Here is a 21511-nt window from a genome sequence, read left to right on the forward strand (position 1 = left end):
GGAAATTATGATGTACTATAACTGACGACATCATAGATCACTTCCCTGCCGTTCCCACTTTCTGTCTTCCCCACCCCCCCCCCCTCGTCTGCTTTGGTCTCGGAAACGATTATCATAAATAAAGAAAATTCGTATCTTTTCGCCGTGTACGTCGTGTACATCCTTATGACGATAGTCGAGCTATTAACTTTTTTCAGGTACAAGATTGCTCGTTAAAATGGATTCTTACAATTTCATGGACGATACGGTATCGAAGAGGTATAACGCTCGTTTTATAAGGGCACAGAGAGAAAGAGAAGAGCGGCTCTCTCCAGAGGGGGGTCGATTCGCTATGATATTATCGATCGCCATCAATTACGCCAGAGAGAGCGAGAGATCGTCGCTCGTTAAGCTGATATCGATTAGATCGCCTTATCTCGTGGGTTCGCACGATGTGTCACCCCAGAGTCGTCAGAGGTGTGGGTGCGTATGTGTGGGCGCTCTACCATCGACGCGTGCACGCGATCTTACGAGAACCGATGAAATGTCGACGGACCGATATGCTTTATCGTTTCCCATGTATCCTGGAGTTGATCGTAAGTGAGACGATGCGACGAGTATAGATTTATATCTTTATTTATTATCATAGATGGAAAATGTGTGCGAATGTACGTGGAATTGCTAAAGAGGATTCGTTATTTTCGAAAGAAACTATTACTTCTTATCTCGATTGCTCTTACGCTTTCCAAGATCCGATAGTACTTGGATTTCTACGAAGGGGAATTATTTGGCGAGCGTCCCGTACGCGTACGTACGATTTACGTCAGTCGAACGAATGAGTGAACGCACAGAAGCTGTGCGTAAGTGTGCCAACGGCACCTACACGCAGCATGTCGCAGGAGCAGGCGCGCGCGCGCGCCTCTGCACGATCCGGGAGAGAGAGAGAGAGAGATACACGGGACGTATAACGAACCGCCTTACGAGGAAGCATTCCGTCTCTCTTGCTCCTTCGCATATTGGCCCGCCTTCATCGGCGCTCTCTTTCTCTTATACACGCACGCACGCACACATAGAGAGAGAGAGAGAGAGAGAGAGAGAGAGAGAGAGACACACACACGAGCGCGCGCACACTTCATCTCGGCTCGTAACGCTCGAATACGCTACTCGCGCACGGCTACGTACACAAGACACACGCATACATTCTCTCGCTCGTCGCTCGCGCTCTCTCTCTCTCTCTCGCTCTCTTTCTCTCTCCCTCTTAGTCCCTTGGTCTAAGGCGACTTACGCCTACACGTTGTAGTTGCAGCATCCACACTTAGCCCTCCTCAGTCCAGCGCGTGCCTCCACGCGACCAACCACCACACCTCACCACTGTGCTCTCCTCACTCTACCGCTTCTTCTCCTTAGTATATCGAGAGCGGAGTGCCATCGATTTTTCATCGTCGATTTTACGATCGATTTTATCAAACTTTTTCGAATTTTAATTTTGTTTATTTCGAATAGAATTGTCGAACGTTAATTCGTTGGAGCATTCGTGACAGTGCGTATATGGTATTGTTACTTAACGGAATCGCGTGCGTCGAGTTTTCGCGAGCGAGTGTGCACGATAGAGATTGGATAAGAATAGTGGAATCGTGTAATTGGTTGGTGCTTCGTCATAAATGCTGAGTGCTTTGTAATCTCGTGTCGTTTTCTTAACGAGCTGATAAAGAAGGGATAAGCTCGAGTCGAAGGATCGCACGTGTCCTGTAACGTTTCCGACGTTAGCATTCACCGGCATCCTTCGGCGTCGTCGCGTAATCGCAGACGGATGGGACAAGTCGCGCAAGTAGAAGAACCCAAGGATAGTTTTCCGTCGATTTGCCAATCGAATCGCGTTTAGTGGCACTTGCCACTCTCGGGAGAAAGAGCAGGAAACGAGGTACGCGGATTGGAAATCGGCGAGCGTGGGTCGACACACGGCGCCAACCTGTTGCTCAAGATCGCACGACTAGCGTGAACGGTTTCGTTTCCATTTAGAGGAATCTCTCCTCTCGCTCTCTCCTGCGGCTCCTCGTGAAAATCGAAACGGAACGAGAGCGCGATCGAGATTATATACGTTCTTTTCTTTTTTCTTTCTTCCCTTCCCCCCTCCCCCCATCCCACCCCACCCCCAACCCCTTTTCTTTTCTTCAATATCTTCGAATAGGAGTGACCGAGAGAAAGTTCCCGTCGCTTCTTGGTATAGACGTGACGATGATTCATTCGTGACGTTCGTTCGAATCTCTGAAAAAAGCATAGTACGAAAATGAACCGTTTAAAAGTCAGTCTCCTTTTGCTTTTGAGCAGCCTGATCGTTCTGGAAGGTCTCTCGACCAAAGAGCTGCTCGAATGTCGGGCAAATCTAACCGCGGCTATCAGAAACGACACGGTCTTCCTGAAGAAAGTTCATCAGGCCGAGTATATATTTACCGGGAAGATGAAGGAACTGAGAAAGGGACAATTGCACGTTCGCGTGAAGAGAGCGATCAAGGGCGCTTTGAACGGCACGCTAGAGCTAGCGCTGAACGACACGTGTAGTCTCTACATAAGACGAAGTTACACCGGTATATTCATGGCGAGACACGAGCAGGGACTCGGCGAGTCAGGAAGGTCCGACAAAATTGTGATGCACTTTGGACCGGTGCCGTTGACGCTCGCAAATTTGGACAGACTCAACGCCGCCGTAAGAGGTAACTTTTCTATTGTTGATAACATTTCTATTTCTATTAATAATTGATCTCGCACGATTCTACGTTCTTTGATGTCATATAAAAGGCCATTTTCATTCTTTAACGACGATTCAACGGCTACGCCGGACGAGGCTCTCTTTACGGGCTCCTCTAGAGTGGAGCGTGCTCCTTGGGATCACGCGGACGGACCCACGGTCTTCTTATTTTACAGCTCGATTAGGAAAAATTAATGGCAAAATTATAAGATAGAAGTTAAGAGATGTTGGTTACTCCGAGTAACAGAGAAACAGAGGGAATGATTTATTTAATAAGCCGGGATTAAGTGCGACGTGTAGTATCTACCTCTTATATCCTTCGGCGATACGTCGTCGTAGGTATTTCTTTCTCGCTCGGTTTCTTTTTCCTTCTTTTCTTCTTCTTTCAAAGAGAAATTCTTTTTACAAGCGAAAGGTGTCTTGGCTCAGGTGTCGCGCTCGTTTCCACGCGCGGGATATTAAGTGCCAAGATAATCGTTTAATCTCGATAAACTTACAATACGTAGGGAACGATCGAACGACGGACAGGTATAATTGCGTTTTTCGCCTATATTTACGCAACCTATAGGTAAAGGATCTTTTTCGCTTCCGTACGTCGAACGATTTGCATATCGATCGATCTTTCCGCGAAGGCCGCTGTTATAAGGGGATCCGCGCGACTTTGACGAAAGCCGTCGAGCGTAATTGCGAGTTTTTCCTCGCGGTACGCCGCGAGCTAAATTCAAATTAGTTTCGAACGTTAAAGTCCGAAGCACGGACACCGCGCGTCAATCAAAGCGACACGGAAGTATTCCCTGGCGATAACGAGAGAGGAAAATCTAGATCCTCCCGTTTCTAGATCTCCCTAGGAACGGGGATATGAACGGAAAGATTTCCATACAGCGTTTTATCTTTTTACGGTTTGTTTCTTGCCAATCATTATCGTACGTATCTTCTTCGAAAGTTCGACGGAACCGCGACCAACGTAGGAGTAGCTTATCACTGGGCAAAACGCTTTCTTGCGCAAACGATTTCCATTAAATTTCCATTAAATCATTATTAACGATGGGTGCTTGGACGGCAATATCCAGGATACATAGACGAATGTATATATATATATATATATATATAAGATATTGCGTCTGCACCGAGCTATTCATTTTCACGTACGCGATCTTCTCGCGTACTACGCGAGTTTCTACGTCGTGATAAAATTCTGTCATTGATAAATTGTCGTTGTTAGTAAAACTACGCGATCACGTAGGAAAATTGACGATATAAAGGACGAATCGAAGGAAAAGTGTTGAAGTTGGTCAACGACGGCAAATAGCCTAATAAGACGCACCTAGTCATAGGAGTAGATTCGGAGTTACGGTGCGCGACCGTAAATGCGCCAACGTCGTACTATAAATCGGATCATAAACGCCAAACGCCTAAACGGGCGCAATTTATATGCCTCTCTCTCTCTCTCTCCCTCTCTAGGCGATCGTGCGAGAAATTTATCCGTTGCTCATCGAGCGCGAAGCGCGATAACCGATATTATCCATGGCACCTGCTCCTATCGCTCTTAGAAATCAGCGTATTATCTCTCGCCATTTTCCTCGGAGATCGGTACGATCGATCGATCGATCGATCGTTGGGAAACGTACTACCTGCGACACACCTGGTCCTTCGATCCGTACCTTCGTGGTACTTGGTACGTAACGCGCATACATATTCTTGCACGCTCACTCACATGCTTATTCCTCTCTCTCTCTCTCTCTCTCTCTCTCTCTCTCTCTCTGTCTCTTTCTCGCACGCCCACGTACACGCGTACGCGCGTACCTACATAGCCTCGCGTCGCACGTTTGACGAGCGTTTTCAATGCGACAGCCAGGCCACGGCGGCATTTCTGCGTGGACTCGCGAATCCTCAAGCCGATTCGAGTCCTCCGTAGCCGACGAGACGTACCGACTCTCGGCCGGGGATCGGCATAATACTACGGGGCCCTGCCCACGCGTTTTGCCAGGCTGTGCCAACCCAGACACGCCCAAGCGACATAACGCGGCCCAGGTGCGCCCGATTTCGCCGATTTTTACATTTTTACATTTTTACATTTTTATCTTTTCCCTCTTATTCTCTCTCTCTCTCTCTCTCTCTTTCTCCATTTCCCTCCCCCTTATCTCCTTTCTGTCATACTCTATCAGAATTCTCACGCTCTTTTATATTCTTTCAAGCGATTCAACCTTGATCCGCTTTTCTTTCATCTCGAACCCGTAGGCCTCGAGTATCAGTAACATTTGCAAGTCGATCGAATACGTACAATGTTCTAGTCGGACAACCCAGCCGTCGTGTCCGTTGAGATATCGAGGATGGATCAGGGATCGTAAGGCGACCATTGTTGCTGCGATACGCTTCGAATAATGCGCCGTGTACACGTATGCCGTTTTCAAAACGATAATTATGTTTGCGCCTACGCGCAAACTGTCTCGCGCGAGACGGACGGCGGCGATGGCGATACTATCGAACGACGATTCCTTCGAACGTAGATGGGTAGGTGAAGAGAGTCTCAGCCGGAAGCGTGTCATAGGACAAGGATCGTTTTACGAATATAGTTCAATGCTTTTGTTCTTTTTCTCTTGACAAAAGTTAACTTCTTAACTTGACTTGGCCGAATTATGTGCGACAACAGGATCGGCCGTGATATTAAAATTTAATTCGAAGTAATGAAAATCATCGGCTTTGGCGATATATTTCTTGAAATAATAGGCCCGATATTTTGATCGTACATTTTCAAGCGTGACGAGCACCTTCATAAATTACTCGGCAGTAGCCTCGATAAATTGAATGCAGATTAAATTCAGCGAGCGGTACCGTGGCCTTTACGAGATCGAAAATCGTGGAGCTGCGGAGTCTGCGTACTGCTACTCCACGAATCCTTTCGGTCGGCCCGAGCAGAAGGACGTCTATTGGTAATTGCAATTTATAACGGGCGGTCACTTAATGGAGCGCGTCATTTGTCGTGGCGTGAATCGCGACAGCGCATCGACCGAGATCAAAGTCGGCCGTGACGACGCGCATCGAAATCGAAGCGCGTCTGGTTAATCTAATAATTGGTCGCGAGCAACAACCGTGACGAATAAAGTGGATTATTTTTTATTAATTCTTGTGTAAACATTATCAGTGTGGTTACTTAAAAAGCGAAATAATCGATGAGCTTTGCTCTCGATCGGATAACACAAAGCGCTCGCGGTATTTTCAAATGGAACCTGAAATGGAAGGAGAGGAAGGCCGGTATTGATAAGTGTGATTTTCAATGTGCATACATTAATGTATACATCATTTGTCAAAGGACCCGACGGTGAGCGCTCGCGTACGAAGGCTGATCCTTCAGGATTAGTCGTTGGGTTGTTGCTCGGCACGGTTTACCAGCATCTTCCTCGTGTTGCTCGTGCATCGGTAGGCGGCTGATTGCACCGAGCGCGTGTATGCACCGGCCGCGCATTATGCACGCTTTGTAAGCCGAGCTGCTGAAAAATTAGTCGCTTTCGCATTGGCGCTCGCTCGCTCGTCTTGCCGAAGATGTAACTTAATACGTGCGCGTTGCTTTGTCTTGGCGAAACGAAAAGGTTGTCAACGAATCCTCTCGCTTTTCCATCGGAATTTCAGAAAGAGAATAGCCGGGTCAGAGCGATTTTCCTTTTGTTTTCCCATTCAACCTTAACTTGCGTGGATACAAAATAAATGTAAATTATACCATTCCCGTGTCTCCCTCTCTCTCCCTCTCTCTCCCTCTCTCTCTCTCTCTCTCTCTCTCGCTACGTGGAATGCTTCACGAACGAATACTCTTTTATTGTATTCTATTCTATTTCATTATAATCTATTCTCTTCTCCCTTTTCGCCTGGCTACGTTTCAACCTATATTATTTATAAGCCGGTTATTTTATTATGCCTCATAATTATTCAGTTCGGCTCTTTGTCGCTCTTCTCTTTGGTTATATTTTCTCAGGCGTCTCTCGTAGCTCGGTCAGCCGACGACGAGCGTAATTGTTCTTTCTGCTCGTTCTCCATCCAGGAGATAATAAAACGACGACGATTTCGACTGGTGAATCTATGATAGGCTTCAAACTTATTCTCGTCCGATTAAACGTTTTAACGGCGGTAGCCGAGCTACGAGTACCAAGGTGACCCTTCGCTTTAACCTTTCGACAGGCCATAGGGAAAAGCTGGAAAGGGGGAACTTTCGACTATAAAATTCTCCGGTCGAATTACAAAGAGGGTCTTAAAAAATCTGTTTTCAATTTATTCCCTGCATATGGAAACGGTAAATTGTCGATATTTCGATGCTAACTGCAAGCCAGCATTCCTTCGAGCGTAACGCTAAAAAGCGTTCCCCTAAGAAAATTGACCAAGAATTTTCTCACGGTCGGAAGTTAACTCGTGAGGAACTTGAAAGGAACGCGGCCGACGGAGGCGTCGAAAAAAGAAGCACTCAAATTTATCGCGAGAACTATGACAAGACGTGGCACGACGAGAGAGCTTTAACTTAAACCATAGCGATAATTAAGTTTGAACGTACTAAAACGTTCTGAGAAGGGGGCAAAAGAAGGATTCGTTCGTTTGAAAAGTTTTCTTTCGATTAGAAATTATTACGAAAGTTATTAAAATCGGATACGCAATGTTTTGATCCGATCCCGACGCGAGCTGTCATCAAATTGGATACCGATTCGTTCTTCTTTTTCCAAACCTCTTCGTTCAGGCCATTAATTTGAGCACGTGTCACGATATTTACCGGGGGTGTACCGTCTCGTCAGATCCCTCTTCTTTTCCCGACCTCCTCGTCAATTAGTCTCTCAACGTGCTCTCGCGCGGCCCACAATCCACCACCTTCTTCTCTTTTCATTTCTCCGCTTGCAACCTTTTCTTCTCCTTCTCGACCCTCCAACCTACTCCCGTTCACTCTTTGGTTTTCTTCGTCCCACGAACGAGTCGGTGGCTCGTGTTTTATTTCGAGCGAGCCTTTATATTCCTCGGTCCGTGTTACATATTGCTGTCTCACCGTGACGCGAAGGACCTTTTTCTCTCTCTCTCTCTCTCTCTCTCTCGCACGCCTCCGACTACCGACACTGCCTCGATCGTCGATTCTGTCCTTTCGAGCCTTTCTATTTGCTCCTTTTCTATTTCTCCTGACTGCCTTCAGAGAGAGAGAGAGAGAGAGAGAGAGAGAGAGAGAGGGAAGAGAGAGTAGCGTTGCTATCTTGTCCACCACCGAGAGATACCCTGAAAGATCCTCGTAAAAGGCGTTATTACTATTATTACTATTATTGCCATCATTATCGAACGTTATTGTCTCGTCCAAGGATATAAGCTTATGCCGCACGCTTCGGAAGAGAAAGATGGAGAGAGAGAGAGAGAGAGAGAAATCGTGAGTCTCGTACCGAGCCACCGATCGGGATGGATTCCCCCGATCGGAGTTGCCGTTACCGGGTATAATATACGACCGAGCTCTCCCGATACTTATCTTCTAATGACGCCGCTTTACGATCGTGACTTTATTCTCCTCTCTTCCGTATCGGGCGTGAATCGCGTTAATCGCACGAGTTTCATGGCACGACGAGTAAGTCGAGGAAGAAATTAGAAAGTAGCGACGAGGAACGTGTGATCCAAATTTATTCTTCAGTCAATTGATTAAACTTGGACGAGAGTTTATCGAGAAAACCGGAACGATCGATATCGGCCAGACTCGGTCTTGTTAAAATTAGCAATATCGAGCGATGTTGGCGAGACGAGGCGATCTCTCTCTCTCTCTCTCTCTCTCTCTCTCTCTCTCGTAGAAGAACGACGAGCACCGGTCGAAATAATCGTCGAGCTTTCGATCACGGAATGATTTCGATCGGAATGCTCGCGCGGACACCGTACCGCGTCAATTAGACAGATCGGAATCTCGTTTTCGCATCGAAGGATCGTTAAGGACGCCATCGCTACGGTCGGCCATCGCTCGAGGAACTAAGTACGTTTCTCGGCCGTGGGCTGCTTTTAACGACGATTTTGATGAATTTAGTCGGATTTAATTAGGAGTCGCGTATTTTCGTGCCCCGTTAACTCAAACCCCTTGCCCGGGCCTACAATTGGTGGACCCTAAGAATCGAGTTTTGCATGCCTCCAGGACAAAGCCATAAAATACCAAGCGTAACAGCTTTCAATTACGAGTCCCCGTACCGTGCGCGCATGAGTTTGCCATAGCAGCGCGCGAGCCTCTAGCGAGGCCGCTCGTGCGACCGAGAGGAAAAAGCTAAGAGCGAAATTCTCTCGCTCGCAAATCCTCAAATTGCACCTCGTCGCGGATCGGCTCGAATCGGTTATCCCGTAGAGGTACTTGACCCCTTTCTTCTTACTTACGGCATACGATCTATGCCGTTTCTCGTTGATCGAGATCTCCTTGTTTGTAGATCAAACGATCCGAGAAAAATCGCTTTTCGACTTTGATGTCGCGTAATCGAATGAAAATATTTTTATTGCCTTCTATGCGTCTCGAGGAGGATCCGAGATTCCTCTTATGTCTCGTACCAAGAGCATATATGAATTTCAAATGATTCGTCGTCGGTACGCTATCGAGGAGCTCTCTGCTACTTTTTCCCTCGACTAAGTTATGTCGAGATATTACGAGCTTTAAAGGTCGTCCCGCGCTTGATTGGTGTCGCGGAGGTTGTTGCTACTCGGCGCTGATGTTATACGAACGACGAAAAAGGACGTGAGTGACGGGTCGCATGGTAATTGGCGATTCATCAAGCTGCGACAAGACGCGGACCTGCTTACCGTGCTAACCGCTCCTCTCGAGGACACGACGTGACTTTGCTGAGAACCCTCTCTCGGAACACTTTGTCGACGAAAATGTTTGTCTAGGAGAAAACTGAACGAACGTTCCCTCTCCCGTTTTTCGTTCCTCGAGCACCCACTCGAGAGTCATCATGACTTTCTTCTTGGTGTAATTATTTCCTGACTTTCCGCGGAGACTTGGTCGAACTTTGAGAAAGTAAAATCGAGCGCGTCCCGGAGCGAACGTGACAACGAGAAAGGAACGTTAATTTTTAAGGAACGTCATTCGAACCGTTTCAACGCGTTCACGACAGTCATTCCGCCTGTCGATCGATCACCGAAAACCATCTCTCTGTGTCTTTTCTCTTTCACCACCTACGTCCTTTTTCAAGCACAAAAATGATATTCAAATCGTCGACTCTCAGTCTTTCTTCTCTTCTTAGAAAACAAAACAGTGGGTGGAATACCATGACAGCTGCGGTTCTCCTCCTCTTCCTGTTGCCCCGCCGTTGCTGCTTCTCGAGAGATCCCAACGATGGTGGGTGGAATGTCGTAGATGCGTCGGACTCTCTCTTTTCGGCGCCGTCGTTGTTACAAGAACCAGTTTCTGTTTTCTCGAGAAAATTAACATTCCTCTCTCTCTCTCTCTCTCTCTCTCTCCCTCGTATCTTCCTTCTTAATCTTAAGCGATCTCTAAACGCTCTAAGAATCTGACAATCGATCTCGACGTTATCGAGACGTTTCTTCGTATTCATAAGTGATCGGCAAAAAACGTTACAGATTCGAACGAAAGTCGTGTTCGAAACGATAATTGGTCATGATTGGTTTCGAATCTCAAAGGAAACGCGTCTATAAAAAATGTATATGTAGATACAAGTTAATCGAATTCACAACCGGCAGGATCAGTCGGTCCACTTTCGATGGCGCGAGAAACGATAAAAGGGGATATGGCTTCGACCATATCGCGAGATAAGCTCTAATCGTTGGGTCCCTTTTAACGTTTCGTATCGCGCGAGGCTAAACGTTTCGCTGGAATCGAAAACTCGTCGGCAAGGTATGCGAACGCGCTCTTGGGTTTACGGATGAGACAAGTTCTTTGAGATCGTAGTAACGCGCGCGCACACTTCGAATACCGTGCCGTTAGTCGTCGAGTGCGTTCTCACCTCCTGGCATCTTTCTAAATACGCGAGCGTATACTCTTATCGTGACTCGAAATTGACTTTTGCCTTACGAACGAACTACTCTCTCAAAAGGCGAGTACTTACGAGGAATTTTGTTTATCGTTTAGCACGGAGAGCAGCGGTACTCTCTCTCTCTCTCTTTATATATATATATATATATATATATATATATATATATATATATACGTAAGAGCAAGGGGACACTTAAAAAGAGTCTGGGCTCTCGAAAGCCGCTTGCCTCGTACGAATTTTCGTTCCGGACTCGGCGCTGTCCGCTAAAGTCCCACGTAATTTATGAAATATAAATCCAAAGAGAAAGCAACCCTCTAAGAAACTTGACCACACCCCACCACGCCTCTCATTTATGTCCCGACTACATTTCCTTTCACCCCTCTTTAACTCCTCCTTTCTACTTCGATCGTACCGCGATTCTCGTGTCCTTTTTTGCCACGAGCCTCCTTTGTTCTTTCATCTCGACCCGTCTGTTTGTATCTTTCTCGTGTCCACTCGTAGCATTTTCGAGTGCTGTCAGAGGACGAGGAGGGGAGAGAGGGAGAGGGAGAGGGAGAGAGAGAGAGAGAGCCATTAAAACGGCGAAGAGAAGACGGACGTAGAGAGATAGAGATTGGAAGGGAATAACTAAGTCATTTGTTTGGCGAATCGATTTTCGAGTCCCGAAGCCCTTCAGCCACGATGCTATGTTCATCGATGGCTTCTCGATCCTTCCACTCGCTAATTGCCTCTCGTCTTACGTCTCTCTTTCAATTCTCTTTACAAGGACTCGCAGATACGATTTCACGGATTTGTCTGTCTTCACGAAACGATACTCGATTAGCGCCAACTTTATCTTAACGTTTAGAACGTGGCTCCTTTACTCGCTTCGTTTTCTCCATTCTGGCACCTCGGTTTGGCGCATTAATAACTGGACGTTTTCGAATTCATAATTATTTTTTGCGGTTGGCACGAGGATCGACCCTTGGGTGGCGGCGCCTTCTTCGTAGGAACGGTCATTAATTATTATACCCGACAGAGGAATAAGGGAGGCGCGAGGAGACGTTGAGTCAGTAGTGGGTAGATAGGGAAAGAGTTTGTGTGCGCGCGTTTGTACGTGCATGCGTGTGAGAGAGGAAGACCAAGACGAGAGAGGATGAATAGAGAAAAGAAAAATAAGACGATTGTAAGGAGTAGGGTGTAAAGCGACGACCGTAAAAATGGGCGAGGACAGATCTTGGATTGGGTTCGTTTCGCGAGCCCTTTGCTTTCTTAAGCCAAGTACGATCGAAGAAGGAACGAAAAAGAGAAAAAAAAGAGAAAAGAAAGAAAACAAGGAAAGAAGAAAAATAGAATTCGTATACAAATTTTTTCTTTTTTTTATAACAGCGCGTTTATTTTCTTTTTAATCCTGAAAGTAAATATTTAGGATTAGGCTCAAAGTCCGACTCTATTTTGATGAAGAAAATTACACGGTGTGCTCGGAGAGTATAATGAAATTCGATTGGCCTCTATCGTCGTATCTAATGGTTGGGGTTGGACGGTCGTCCCATGTTTTTTCTCGACAGGGAGGGTCTCCTCTCGGTAGAGGGCTAGCGTGGGCGGGTCGTTTTTGGGATCCCTGGAATGTCACGGGTTATTACGTGAATTTACCATGAATTCTGTATTAGCTCTCTCTCTCTCTCTCTCTCTCTCTCTCGCTCTCTCTTTGAGACCAAGTCGACGGAGCTGTACAACCTGCGATTAGGTATCGATATATCGCGGCCCGGTGGTCCGTCTATTTCGTCGAGACGTAAATCGAACGATTTTATCGGCGCTTACCGTGCCACGAACTTGGACGTTTGCCGCTTTGCATTTCGTCTTCCTGATATCGGCCCAAGTTTATAGACGTAATCATATAAATCAATAAGGAAAGGCCTTCGGACGCAGGCCTTCCAAGAAGATATATCCGACACAAAAGATCTATTTTGCTATTTTGTTAGACCATCGTGATATATCCTATCTGGATAGATATATACGTTTGTTTAATAGTCCGTTCAAATAATCGGAGCGTGTCGCTCGTAACTAACTCGAACCCTCCGATAACTTTGTCATCGAAGTTTCGAGTTTCTCTCTCAGTTACGTCGGAGACGACAGGTCGAGTAGATGTTTGGTATTGGTATTAGTATTACTGTCAGTCTGGCTGTCATTGAGCTTGGATCATGTTCGTTGCAGTGTAGTATAAGCGCGCGCGCGCGCGCGCGTATATCGTTACTTTATACAGTGTGCCCGTTGGTAATACATAGGCGAGAAGTGGAACGCACGATATCTCGATTGGCCGACAAACTGACGGATCGACAGGTGAATATACAGATTACAAATAGTCGGTTAGGAAATTATCGATCGATCTGACATCCATGGTGGCCGGTGGTATCGTCGAAAACCATCGCGGCTGCTTCTCTACGGTTGCGTCTTCCTTCTCACGAAGAGATCAAAAGGAAAGCACTTGCTCTCTTAGTGAATTACGATCCTCCGTGATTTTTTTTTCCTTTGCCTTTTACTCTTCTCCCTTTTTTCCTTCCTGTCTACTACCGGCTCCGACGTTTCGTCAATTCATTTATATTTCATCTTTATACGATGCTCGTAATTAATAGCAAAGAAAATGACGTATTACGAACGATTTTATCTCGTTCGAAAGAACCCGTCATAAAAACGTGTGCGTGTATTTTAACGGTGCGTGAAAAGAGACGAGGATTTAGCCTGAAAAGAGGAGGGGAGAGAGAGAGAGAGAGAGAGAGAGAGAGAGCGAACGCATATCAACGCCATACGGTTGCTATAAAAACGGCAAAGATATATTTCGGAAGATCCTTAAGGGGAAACAGGATCGCTTTTAACCTTATCGTTCGGAGAGTCCTAATAGGGCGCGGATCTTGCGCGTTTGCCGCTCGAATACCAATACGAAGAGATAAGAACGATAAAGGGACGGGTACGAGGTTCAACGTGGAACGTTTGAATAATCATCGTTTCGTGTTGGACAACGGCGTAAGACGAATTCCGCGAAACCCTCGTCAGATTTCAAGGCGATATCGCCGAACGACCATTTGTTTCGAAGGAATCGACGTTAAAGTTGCTTTGCGTCGTCGTCAAGAATATTTCGAGTGGTAAAATTTCACGCGTAATGTTTCGAGGGATAGATTTATCTCTAGTATCGATAGTTTTTCTCGATGGAGCTGTATCGAGGGAGGGAGAGAGAGAGAGAGAGAGAGACAGAGAATATCAAAAATCACGAGACAGAATCGTTAATGAATTTTCGAATTCACCCTCTCTCTTTTTATCTTTTCCGAGGACATTAACATCTTGATAAAGATCGAGAATATCTTTCGATTTACCCTTTTACATCTATCTTCTCTCTCTCTCTCTCGAGAGAGAGAGAGAGAGATTCCTTTCTACGTTCGTGCACCAACGACGCCTTCTCGTTCTCGACGCTCGTCGGAACGCAAGGACGAGCGAGGTCTTTTACACGTGGAACGGGACAATCTGCCCCGTATGCAAATGCAATTTTGCGCGCCGCCGCGGCGTCGTAAGCGAGGACGCGCGCGCACGCGCACACGGACGCACCTCGATGAGCGAGCCTCTTACGATTGGCAATATTTCGGGTATAAGAAATGGGAAGCAATCTATATGTAAGTAAGGGCCCGAACCGTACCCGTGACCATTCGAAACAACGTTTCTCTCGTCTCGAGTTAGAAGGAAACGTTGTTGGAGGATGGGAGAAGGCGGAGGCAAAGGCTGTGGAAGTTGGAGGTAAGATAACATCTCGAGGATCGGTAGCCGAGGGAGCAAAGTTATAGATCATACTAATGGCACTCGAGCGGCACGAGACAAGCACTATGCGAAGCGGATAACCATCGATACCCATCGAATAGATCCTTCTCCTTTAAGAGTACCTATACGCGTATGTACCTATACGCGTTATATACGATCATACTTTATACAGTAGTAATCGCGTTCTCTCTTCATTTCTTCCAATATTATCTATATTATCGTGAATTCGCTAGCGATTTATACCAAATAGGTATTATTTTGCAAGAATCTAACGTGTCGTCGGATCGGTGCTCGTACGTTCGATACGTGAGAAACATACTAAATTTGAAGGTCCCATTAGTAGAACCACAAATAGGTAATGGTTATATACGTAACTTTTATCGCAAACTACGACGTTCCCTCCCTATCTCGCTTTACGCTACTGTTCTTACACACATTATATCTGTGAACTTTCTCTATTACATTTTCATGCTCCTCTTCTTTACGAATCGCGAGCTCGCTAACCGTAGCTGAGTTACCTCGGTCGTTCTTTCGACGATCTCTTTCGACAATTTCTAAGAGCTTTATCGCGAACGAACGATGGCGCCAGCATTGTTCTCTCGATATTCCGTTCGTTCGCTTAACCAATGATATTTCTTCGATGTCGTACACGAGACTATTTGGCTATTAGAGAAAATTGATACGTCCTTATCGCCGGGCGCGTTTTTCGTAAATTACGATCGAGCTCGCGTAACTCGTTAAGTTTGAGTTGCACTCAATGGCAAAGGATAATACCTTGGCGACCGATAAAGTAACGGTACAATGGTAATGATATCCGAAGAAATCGTAAAGCGACTCGATACGTGTCCGTAAATAGGCTGCAATTTTTTTCAAGTACTCGCACGTACTCACTCTCTTTCCTTTTTCTTTTTTACTTTCTACGTCGATGAGTATAAATTACCTGCGAGAGATGATTTTATGTTTGCTCGCCTACGCTCGCCGGCTTCATTTCTCGCGGCTATAATCCGTGCGCTTTCCCTCGGTTAACGTACACGCGTTTTCGGCACGAACCTCCTAGTCGTATCTACTTGTCAGGTCGGCCGATTTCCTGGATAATTAAGAAATCGTTCGCCTCGGATCGTGGGAAGACGTGAACGCAGAAGAATCGCGCTAGCTTCGTACGCACGATTCGTGGAATAAGTTTAGTGCCGAGGGAGAACAAGGCGCGGATAAATTATGGTAGTCGTCAAATTGTCAATCCTTGTATGTCGTCGAACGTAATTAATCGTAAAAATGAAGCCGTTCTCGAGAAATGCCTATCTCGTAGAAAGGTTCGCGCGCGCGCGCGCGCGCGTGCTTTTCGATAATAAATCGTCCGAGGAGGCGTCATTGTAGATAATAGTCTTTTCGTAGTGGTTCTCTTTGTTCGTTGGTAATAACTAAACGAGCCCTCGTCTCATGGTCCTTTGGCAGGTATCGCGCGACGAAATTACCGGTACGCTCGTCGCGAGAAGCATCCTTCGATTATGACATTACCGGCCATTTGTTACGACTGTCATTAAGTTGAGACCTTCGACCTTTCGAACGCGTCGAACGGGCCCTTTGGGATCGATCGACTTCGACGCGTTCGCACGAACGAAGATGGAGAGATAAAGTGGTAAAGAGGCAAATAGGCAGAGTGAGAGAGAGAGAGAGAGAGAGAGAGAGAGAGTCGAAAGTGGCAGCTTTCGAAGCATCGGACGATCGTCGTCGGGGGAGGCCGTAACAAATCTCGAAACAAACAGATGCCCGTAGATTCGCCATTTAAAATCACAGCGTGAATGGTTCTCGTTGACCCGTACCAACTAGAGTTTAATTTGGAAATATGTCGGTCGGTTAAGGGCTCTCAGAGGGGGGTATAACGCTCGTGCGAGTACTTTCCTTGTCTCTCAAACTTTCCCTCCTCTCTCTTCTTCTCTTCTCTTCCTTCCGTCTTTCGCTCTGGCAACCCTTCTTCGTAAAGGGGGTAATTTATGCTCCCGGAGATTTCGGGCTTTTAAACGCGAGCTTAATAATAGACTAAACGGCTTGTTAACCTTAATTAGCCGTAAATCACCCGCGAAATCCATCCCACCCCTTCGTTCTCTCCGATGGGGCTCTCGCGCGCAAACAGATTAACGGCCCTCCACGTAAAATCCTTGTCAACGATATTACGAAGGTGCGCCGGTATTACCGCTTTGAAACGGTCTCTATTTTAATAATTAATTCCAACGTTGCCCTTCCAACAGACTCGCTTTTCTTTTCTCGCACCGATTATGCCGGAATCTGGAATGCGGGAGGTAAGATTCCAATGATCTTGCTCGACCAGAAAGCGCAACACAATTACGGGTCAATGACCGGTATTATTCATGTCGTGTCTCGGGCCTGTAGTTAACTTATCTCATCTACATAACCTCTTCTCTTGCATCTCGTTCGAAGATTCAAACGACTTTGAAACGCACCGAGAAACGCACCCTGCTTCTCCATTACTTTCTTCGGTAAGGAAGAAAGAGGACGTAACACGCAACAGTATCGAAAATCAAAGGCTTGCGATTCGGTCACGTCATCGGTGGCATCCTGTCGACGCACTCGACATTAGAACCATCATGCGGGAGAAGCACACACATCGTCGATATTAATCACCGTGCGGCACAATAATTATCTAACGGTCGTTCGCGTTTCCCTCGCGCTACGTACGATGTAGGCGTAAAAGCAAATATGGGTACCATTATCACGGGTGGTCGATGCGGTAAAGGTCAACATACTTATACCCCGTGTAACCGGAGAAGCTTGTAATGAATTACGAGCGAGCGGTCGTTCCTCTCGTAACTCAGGCAGGAACCCCTAGTTACCTTATCGGATCGTACGGCGTACCTAACTTTCGATCGAATCGTATAATCGTGCGACACGCGACTCGACCGTAAAGCCGAGTTCTTACGAGAACTCTATGGGAACGTGGGAAAGGCGAGGCGAGAAGAAAAAAAAAAGCACGCGGTATAACCGCGTTAGAAACGTTTTGAAAAAAATCATTGGCGCCAAGACAGGCACCATTACGACGAGTTCTTATATACAACGTCGAGATTGTCGCGAGAAAAACGTATCCGGTTGTTGATCAAATTCGAACTTTTTCGCGCTCGTTCTCTTTTACTCTCTGTATTAATATTTAAATATCTCTACTAGTCGGGACGTATGTATCGTCCCGTACGCTTTGGCACTAGGTCGCGTTTGGAAAGCGCCGACGGGCTTTTCGATATCGTTATTATACCATACTAGGGACAACTAGTTTCACTTTTCTCGCGATTGTCCGTCTTCTCTCGTGCTATCGGTAATTAGACGATTGAGAGCATTGGCAAGTACGAGAAAAATATTGTAAAACGAGCGTTCGCTAATTATCCGATGGACTTTATCTGACGTTGGACTTTTGCGACGATTCGTAAGGAGAGGGAGGACGAGTCGTTCTTCGTTTCCGTCAAAGACGATAACGAAACCTGTACGAGCAACGTCGTTTCGACCACTCGACTCAATTTCGTCTTTTTTATTTATTTTCTTTTTCTTTCCCACCAAAGACCAATCTCCAAAGACTTCCTCTATACCACGTCACGAGTATTATTATACTCGTTACTTCTTCGACGTTTGCTACTACCGTCGTCGCTCGTCAACTTAGAAATCGTGTTGCTTTTAACGTCGGCAATACTCTCTTTCTCTCTCTTCGTAGCTTTTTACGTGTACGCACGTAACAGAGAGAGAGAGAGAGAGAGAGAGAGAGAGAGAGAGGTCTTGGTACGTCGCGCCAATCGGCCGTCTTTCGAAAGCCACGCTAATATGGCAAGTTCGCTAATTAATTACCCGCTTATCTCGCTGCTTCGGCATCTCGGTCGACTCGACCTTTTTTTATTACCTCCGTGCCCAACACAATGACGTTCGAGTGCTAATAGAAACGTGGCTCGATCTTTTTGCTCAGATCGATCACTTTGCTTTCTTTGCGATTTCACGCAAAGTTCTCTTAGCTTCGTCATTATTTTCTAGATTTTTATAACGTTGGAATTCGATTGTCATATCTTCGCCGTTTTACAGCGTTAAATCCACTTTTTCGGGGAGCTCGATTTTTACTCTCGCTAAAGGTAAAGATTTCTTGATTCGACGAAAGAGTCGTCGTCGTCGTGGCACGATTTCCTCGAATGCACCGACGAAAATCGATCGTAAAAATTCTCATCGGTCGTTTTATAACGCCGTTATCGCGCGCGATCGATCCACATTCCGTCGGGTGGTTTCGCCGACGATACGATGACCGAGAATTTGACTCCTTTCGAAATTGTCAAAGCAAGCCACTCGTTCTTTTCTCCCTTCGTTTCTCTCTTTCTCCAGAAAAGACGGAGGAGGAGGAGGAAGAAGAAGCATTTAGAAAAGGAATATCTCGAGGACACAGTTAATATCTCGCGCGAGAACGCGCGCCTTTAATAGATTCTTAAAAGTGCACTTAGAGAAGAAACTCGGCAAAAGCATTTATCATACGATGGATCGTCGAAATTAATTTAAACCGGATTCACTCTAATCCCATAGCCTGACGCGCGTAAAACACGTTGAATCACATTGGCCATGATTGTAGGAAGTTATCGCCGATAACGGTGTCATTAGACGTTTGGTGCGTTTTAATGCTCGTCTCATACACAAATACGTTTGACAGCCAAAGTAATCCAAATGGTATCCTCAATAGAGAAAAGGTTTCTTGCGTCGTTCGATCAAATACCCCACCTCGTAGCGCTCTCGCAACTGTATTTCCTACTACTAATGGCGGCTATTACGGATTCCGTAAAACGTAATCGCTTAATATTCTACCGACGGTGGATCGAGCGAAGTCGCTTGAATGGCATTACGTGCGGATAGCCTCTTATAAATGGAACTTTGCAATTAAATGAAGCTACCGGGGTAAAGATGTGAATGAGCGGATGAAAAAAGGAAACATATCTGCGTATGCTTTTGCGGGCTGCAAAAAAAGATTTCTTGAAAATAAGGATAAGAGGAAATAAAATGAGGAAAGGAAAAAAATGCAGGAAGATCGAAGGCATATCACGAGGTACCTTACGTCTCTATCGTTTCTGCACTTGTCGCGCGTCGTTAATGCCTCTCGCAAACGTATCGAAATGGCACTTGGTTCGCCCGTTCGAGACACTTTCGTAGTTGGCTGGACACCTTTAAGAAACTTATCTAGGTACTTTGACGACTTGTTTTATCTGGATAAGAGAGAGAGAGAGAGAGAGAGAGAGAGAGAGAGCGTATCGCGACGAGATTCGTACTTATGAGGAAATATTTAATTTTATGAATCATTAAGTAGAACTTGAATCGTTGAAACGAAGTGCTCCGATTATATATCTTACAAAATACGACGAGACGTACGGTTAATCGTTTCTCCTTAGAATATCTTAGAATCTCTTTGCTTTGAATGCTCGCTCGGCTATCTCTCTCTCTCTCTCTCTCTCTCTCTCTCTCTCTCTCTCTCTCTCTCTCTCTCTCTCTCTCTCGATCGATCGAGACGTGAACACGACAATATGCGCGTGTTTTACGAGAGAGAAATTCACGCGTCGACTACTCATTCACACAAACGCCCACGTTCCTCGCGAGTCCGCGGGCTCGCGCGCGTGTCGCACAATTTCGTACGGATGCACGACGTGTACACGCGCGAGCTTAAGTGCTTTCGATTCCCCATTCCATTCCCCCCTATCTCTTGCTAGTAGTCACAAACACTCGCACGGATTACACGGAGTCGACCGATGGTCGCATGTAATTAAGATCCGTCTTGTCAGAGACTCTCGTGGCTCCTCCTCTCTCTTTTCTCCCCACTCTTTCTCGTTCCTTCTCTTTCTCCTTTGCTCAGTCCCCTTGGCATGTTACAAGCGCGTACACACTCGTTCGTTGCCTTCGTGTTCCGCGCACGTTTTTTCTTTCCTCTTATCATTAGTCTCTCTTTGTGTACCTACTTTTATTTATCTTTTTTTTTTTTGCGTTACATTATTCCACACGTATAAGTTCGCCAACTTTTCTTTTCGTTTCTTTCGTTTTTCTATAGATATTTCAGTCAGAGTTAGTCCCTTTGAGAGAGAGAGAGAGAGAGAGAGAGAGAGAGAGTTAGTCTCCCGCGCGAAGGTCGAACGAGTAAGATAGTTCCTACCTTATCTCAACAATTTCTATCCACTTGTAAAGAGAAATACGCGATATGCTATATCGCTTCTGTTTCTTCGTTTCCCATCTTCGTTTACGCCGGTCAAGGATGAAAGTGGATCCTAGCGTAAAATAAAGGACGATCTTGAAAAAGAAAAAAGAGAGATAGTGGAAGAATCGAGCGATCTATCATCCCGCTTAACGAGACTATAACGAGTAAGAAGAGAGTAATCGCAGAAATTACCTTCGAATTTTTATTATTTCATGGTAATAACAAAGTCGACCGATCACCGTACGCATTCGTGGCACGACGTGTATGTACGTAAATCTACAAGTACTGCTATTTTATCCGCCTAGACAAATTTCTACACGCATTTATATACCGATTTGTCGTTGCCTTTTATCGTTGGTTCTTATTTGGCGTTATCCCTCCTTCTACTTCACGCGCGCGTGTCTCCACCTCCTTTCCCACTTCGACTTTTCGGACGATGCCACGCCAAGTGAGAGTTGTACCACCAACCACCTACCACGTTTACTTCCCTGGCTCCTACAAAAGCGACGCTCACGGCTTTCATTTGTATCCGATCTGTTACAGATACCGTGCGCTGTGATACACGAGTGTAAAGGCACTTAACATAAGGTATACTTCGTTCTGACCGATCGAACGGCTACCATGTACTCTCTCCCGTAGCGGCTCGTGTTACCGTGAAATTTACGGTCGGACGACTTTCTATGAGGTAGGATCGACCGTCGAGACGCGAGCCATCACCTTGAAAAATGATACGAGGCGGGGCGGGGGAGAGTATAAGGTATAAAGACGTTTCAAGATCTTGCGAAAGACCGAAAAGAGTTTACCGTCAGGACGAGTCTCAAAATTGCCTCG

The 21511-nt window shown here is 46.0% G+C and overlaps 1 protein-coding gene across 4 annotated transcripts in view; it reads left to right on the plus strand.

The window, feature by feature from the left end:
- Positions 1-1206: 1206 nt before the first annotated feature.
- The window catches only part of LOC124950087 (agrin-like), a 240663-nt gene continuing 220358 nt past the window's right edge, over positions 1207-21511 (plus strand). For 3 of the 4 annotated variants that reach the window (XM_047496277.1, XM_047496279.1, XM_047496280.1), the window contains exon 1: positions 1207-2690. In XM_047496277.1, the coding sequence (XP_047352233.1) occupies positions 2267-2690 (424 nt within the window). In that variant the 5' untranslated portion in view covers positions 1207-2266. The remainder of the gene's footprint in view (positions 2691-21511) is intronic. The other variant, XM_047496268.1, reaches the window with a different exon arrangement.

This window comes from Vespa velutina, chromosome 6 (genome assembly GCF_912470025.1).
Source record: "Vespa velutina chromosome 6, iVesVel2.1, whole genome shotgun sequence".
Lineage (NCBI taxonomy): Eukaryota > Metazoa > Arthropoda > Insecta > Hymenoptera > Vespidae > Vespa > Vespa velutina.